Source organism: Sprattus sprattus (genome assembly GCF_963457725.1).
Source record: "Sprattus sprattus genome assembly, chromosome: 6".
Taxonomy (NCBI): Eukaryota; Metazoa; Chordata; class Actinopteri; order Clupeiformes; family Clupeidae; genus Sprattus; species Sprattus sprattus.
Window position 1 is genome coordinate 3,801,150 of NC_137925.1, and position 5,911 is coordinate 3,807,060.

Consider the following 5,911-nt stretch of genomic DNA (forward strand, 5'->3'; position numbering starts at 1 on the left):
TTGCTCACCAAAGGAAAAAAAGTGCAGATCCGGAGGGCTCTTAGAACTGCTGCTGCCTGCATGAAGGATTCGGCAGAGTAATGCAGATCTCAACCTGAAGCCGGTTACATCAATCTAGCGCGGTGGAGTAATAAGAGTCCCTTTAGTGAAATGCAAATGAGAGGAAAGAGGTGCTTTGATAATGCAAATGGTGCTGAAGATCTCGTGAATCGGCCCTCGCTGGGCCATTGTCATGAATTAATAAACACCAGAAAATCGGCGCCTGTCAGTAAGGCGTCAATACTAATCGCAACGCTTAAAATGATCTAGACAAACAAGGCAACTAAGGTCTCTTTCTTTCTCTCTCTCTCTCCCCTCCATCTCTTTTCCTGTCTCTCTCTTTTTCTCAGATTCCTTTGTGCTCACTGTAGAGGAAAGATATGAGTGAATGAGCACTTTTGCTGGACCTCTTCGGACATGGAAGAGATGGACTCCAAACCGTACCAGCCACTGTCGAAGACTCGCCATGAGATGGAGATGGCCTACACCAGCTCGTCGGACGAGAGCGAGGACGGACACATTAGAGCCAAGTCCTACACCTCCAGAGAAACGCTCCCGGACTACGGACAGGAGCTCAGGCTGAACTACAACAGTCACAGCAAGAGGCAGACTACCTTCGGCGAGACAGCTCAAGGTGAGGACTGCACTGGGTATTTCATTAGGGGTTTTGTTTCTTGTCGTTTATTTTTATTTATTGTTTGGCTCAAAATGGCCTCCGCAAAAGACAACATAATCTAAAAATGAGCATTACTACTGTAAGGTGTGATGGAAGTATTTTAGTACTTTCCTGAGGTATTTTTTTTTTTTTACTCTGAAAATGGGTCAGTCTCAAACCTTGTTGGCCTCAGATCTAATGGAAATAGAGAGGTAGTTAGAGAGAGACAGGCAGAGAGAAAAAGGGAGGGAGAGAAAAAAAATGGAGAGAGAGAGAGAGAGAGAGAGCGCCAACCTGAGCAGGAGGAAAAGAGGGAAAGGTCTTCCATTAGGTTTTGATGGATGGTGTTCCTGTGGGTCTCGTCCAGTAAACCTTGAGATTACTGATTAGCAGAGTTTGATCAATAGACGGCCTCTCTCATCCATTCCCTAACGCTTCCTCAACATGTGAACAACCTTAGCTCGGCATCTTTAATCTTAGACACCAGGCACGCATTATGTGCTGGCTTGGCTTCATCGGGACTTAGTTCAGACCACGGACCAGACAAACCTGCGTAGGATAGGTGTGCACTGATATCCATGCACTGGAATGGTGATTACTGAAGACAGCTTAATGCTGAAGCGTTGAGCTTAGCTTCTGTTGTGTTCCTGTTCCACTCTCGTGAAGGACATGTTCTAAATAAAACAAGAACACAAGCTAGTGCAAATGCTGCTGGGAAGGAAGAAAAAATAGAACACAAAAAGAAACAAAATGGAAAAAGAGTTATGAAGAGATTTCAGGCAGCGATAAACATCCCATTTGTAATACTTTCTAACGCGTAACTGAAACTGAAAGAGGAAGAAAAATCAACCATAAAAATCCAGCAGTGTAGAAAGCCATGACTGAAATGTATTTGACATTTCATTTTATCTTGGGTGAAAAATACTTTTTCCCCTTGCAAGTAAATATTCATAGATGTTGATCTGCTCCTCAGGCTGAAGCCAGCCTACCAAACGTGTGGGAGGCCTGGAACGAACAGCATGTTTTTTTTATAAGAGTGCTATGGACCGCTTTTTCAAAGACCTTGTCTTCTCTTAGTTTCTTGCATACAACACTGTCTTTCTTCAATACTTGAAATGATGCAGTCTTGGCATGTGAATAGCAACATTGTGAGATGATTGCTTGTTAGCCCAGTCGCATCCAGCTGATGTAACCTGCATAATGAGAGGTAGAGGTTCCACGCGGTGCCATTTGGTCTTTGAGTTCTGCTTCAGCCTGGCTGGCTCGGTCAGAAGCGACATTTTAAAGCTCATACTGATCCATCCTTGCGTGGCCACCATTCTTGCACGCTAGCATCAGCCCCCCACTGCAGCCAGCCCGGGATGGGCGCCGGGGCCGGGGCTTCACACTCGACTAAGCTTCATCCCGGCATTTAAAAGGATGAATTATGAATAGGGACAGGCTAACGTGCTATTTTAGCGCTTTTCACTGACACGCGGCCTCAAAGCCGTCAGGGTTCGGGAGGCTTGCTCCGAAGACAGATGTTGCGGACAGCACTTCATTTCCACCAGCTGACCCAATGCTTCCCAGGGTCGGCAAGTGTCCTGGCACGCTCTTAAATCCTAATTCTGGGACACAGTGGGGGGGTAGGGGGGGGAGCTGCAGAGGCCAGTGAGCAATGTGGGAAATGTATGGACACTCACACTCAACATTCATATCAAAGGCTGCTGAGATATCTGCAGTGTTATAGCTCGAGGAGGTCTTTTTTGATGCAGAGCTTTTTTCTATATTATTATATATATTTTTTTTAAGAAACACAGAGTAGGAATATAGTTATGTGCATACATACAGAACTCCATTTCCTTCAGGCCGGTGACCAGTCATTTGAAGTGCTTGGAAATGGACGGGTCAATGATTTATTTGTGATGACCGTGTATAAGCACTGGTGTTGTTCTGAAATATTAAAGCCCTCTTTTTCCATTCCAGTGATCTTGACCAACACAAAACAGAGAAAGGAGAAGGAAGTCAGGGAGTCAGGGAGTCAGAGGGAGAGGAAGTGAGAGAAAAAAAGGCAGTTCATCATCAAGACTTGCTCACGATGTCTTACTTATTTATTTACCAAATTTCACACTGCCTTTCCAGTTTGATCAACAACAACAAAAAAAGTGTATTTATAATAATTACATTCTGCAGTGTTGATACAAAGACAAGTAAACACATTTTGGGGAAGTCAGGTGGTTTGGAAAGCAGCAAACAGCATTGAAATAGTGTTATCAGTAGTATATAGTACAGTAGTATATCAGTAGTAACAGCAGTAGTATATCGTATAGTATATAGTAGTATATAGGTAGTATATCAGTAGTAACAGCACATTGTCATTGAGTAATGCCTTGTCTTACCTCAACACCCTCCTGTACCCATTGCAGAAATAGACTTTGCGAAGACACAGCCACAGATGCTGAGCTCCAGCTACCAGGAGGAGCTGTGCCCCGGCCCTCAGCTGAGCTACTCCCTGGGCATGGGCTCCGACGTGGAGGAGGACGAGGCGGAGGGCGACCCCTCGCCCAATCATGCCCTCCACCTGTGGATGCAGGAAGTGAAGTCGGAGCAGAGCTCCTGCCTCTCCAGTCGGGCCAACTCGGTGCTGTCGCTGACTGACACGGAGCAGGAGCGCAAGTCAGACGGCGAGAATGGTGAGTTGCGGCTGCTCGTCCCTGCCATCGCGGTTGTCCTGTCTTCTAAGGGTGAATGCCTGAAACATGCCTAACTTGGTCTGGTTATATTGCCCCTGCAAAGGGAAATCTATGTAGAATTAATAGAGGGAAATATACACGTAGGGTACGGCGAGCACAGTGAGTTCTTGCTGCTGATGCTGCCGTCTCCATGTCAACGCAGCTGTCTGACTTTTGAAAATGCGTAATGTATTTTTTTTAGACGTCTCACACAGGCCTGCCTAATGTGTTTTTTAAATTTCTCTCACACAGGCCTGGCTAATGTGTTTTTAACACGTCTCACACAGGCCTGTGTTTTTGAAATATTACACATGCAAGGGAACATATATCTCTCCATAAGTAGCATTATATATATATATATATATATATATATATATATATATATATATATATACAGTAAATACACACACACATACAAAAATATCTGCAGTATCACTTGCTTTTATGAAAGTAACATAACTACTATATCACTGACATATAACTTAACTTAACTCAAATGGTCCATGCTCAAATGAATCCCCTTCCTATTAACTGGTGTAAAATCGAGTGGAAAAGAATCTACACTGTCTCCAGTAAAAGATGCAACAATGTTTTGGTTACATTAGCATTGCAAAAACAGATACCACCATTTGACTTATGATACTAATCCCGATCTGCGTGCTGCTTTACACAACAAGGACTCATAACGTGTGTATAACTTATTTATTGCAGTGCATTAGATGAAGTCATATCTTCAGTGAATCTTTGTGCCATATCCATCAACAGGCAATGATACAGACACAACAGGCAATGTAACAGAAAGGACAAGGACTCATAACGTGTGTATAACTTATTTATTGCAGTGCATTAGATGAAGTCATATCTTCAGTGAATCTTTGTGCCATATCCATCAACAGGCAACGATACAGACACAACAGGCAATGTTACAGAAAGCAGCTAACATTAGCTTCTCGGGCTTCAACAGACATCAAAGCCTTGCCTTGACTGTTTGGTAACATGTCTGTCTGTTAACTGGGGTCACAGGCTAATGTTATCTACATCTCATTGTTGATGTGACAGAAACTCACTAGCCGCATGGACAATGTGTGTTAGTAGCCTACTTGTTTGTGAAAGTGTATGCCATGACTAAGCCTACCCCCCTACAGAACAGCCTCCACACAGCATATAATAGATTGCTCTCTTCCTGTCACCCTGTGATCCCTTCAAAATGTCTAGATACGGATTGTCTTATAAGTAAGGGATAATGTATAGAACGCAGGTCATTGTCGGGAAAATAAGCCCCGACAGGGCGAACAGCACCCCGACGCGAAAGCGGAGGGGTGTTGCTTCACCCTGAAGGGGCTTATTTTCCCGACAATGACCGGCGTTCTATACATTATCCCGCTTATTATACGGTTACAACTAAAACAAACAAATTACTTAACACCGTGTGTCTTTTTACAATGCATTTGTTACTATACGTAGTGTTTAAAAGGAGAGAAATAGTTCGCCAAAGACGTTGAACTTCAAAGACAGTTGAACATTCTTTAGAACACAGCTGCTCAACCGTCCGCTGAAACTCCATTGATAAGTTATCGTACTACTTGCGGAGTGCTACGAAAGACGTGAATTAGAGGCAAAAAGGCCACTTTCCTTGACAGCGGTCATTAAGTCCATAGCAACGGTCAGTTATCGGAAAATAGTTGACCGCAGAACGTTGGGAAGCCCCATTCAAGTGAATGGAGCCTTCTACAGCATTAAGAAGAGCCGTGTAATAAGGGGCAGGTGTACACCATTAAGGTACAGTGGGATTTTGTATGCATGGTCGCATCTGCTTTCTATCAAGGGCGGAAAAAAAACTGTAGCTCCGACAGCACTGAAATGCGTGGTTTCATGGAGACGTCAGCTCAGTTAGGGCCACGCCACGTCTGAACACGTACAGAATGACGGTGCTGATGCTGCTCTCCCCACCATCGCCATGGTACCGTCGCCAGGCGCGGAGCATCTCTTAGGCGGTGGCTGGATCCTCTTCTCACGTCTCGTTACCTCTTCATTCGCCCCCCTCGGTGAAGTGAGTCAGGCTGGTATGGGCCGGTGGGAATAATTCATGGGAGAGGTTGACAGGGGTTAATGCGGAATTTTCGTTGCCCCAGAGTTTCCGTCAACTTCCATATGGAATGGAGAAAAAAACTGATAGAAGAAAGATAAGATAATGTCTTTTTTTTTTCTGATTATTTTTTTCCTCTCCCAAGCTCTGGAATATATTTAATTGAGGCTGCAGATAGCAATATCTCAGTGTCTACAGAAATAGGCTAGAATCAACATCACAGCAATTTTCAGCAGGACATCGAGGCTTTCTCCATCATGGTCACGCTTCTGTCCAGCAAAACACTCTCTGTCTCTGCCTCCGCAAATCAGCATAGGCAGGAGTTTACCTTCACTCCTTCTCTGCTTTCTTCTCTTTTGCCTTCTCTGCATTGCGTTCATTGTGAGACACCTTGAGTGTTTGTGTGGGTAAGGGAGAGGG

General features: G+C 44.4%; 1 protein-coding gene across 1 annotated transcript in view; it reads left to right on the forward strand.

Annotated features, from left to right (window-relative positions):
* Positions 1 to 456: 456 nt before the first annotated feature.
* The window catches only part of LOC308366555 (teneurin-1-like), a gene marked incomplete at both ends in the record, with an annotated part of 192,357 nt that continues 186,902 nt past the window's right edge, over positions 457 to 5,911 (forward strand). Inside the window, 2 exon segments of the mRNA XM_080840272.1 lie at positions 457 to 673; positions 3,100 to 3,366. Of these exon segments, the coding sequence (XP_080696398.1) occupies positions 457 to 673; positions 3,100 to 3,366 (484 nt within the window).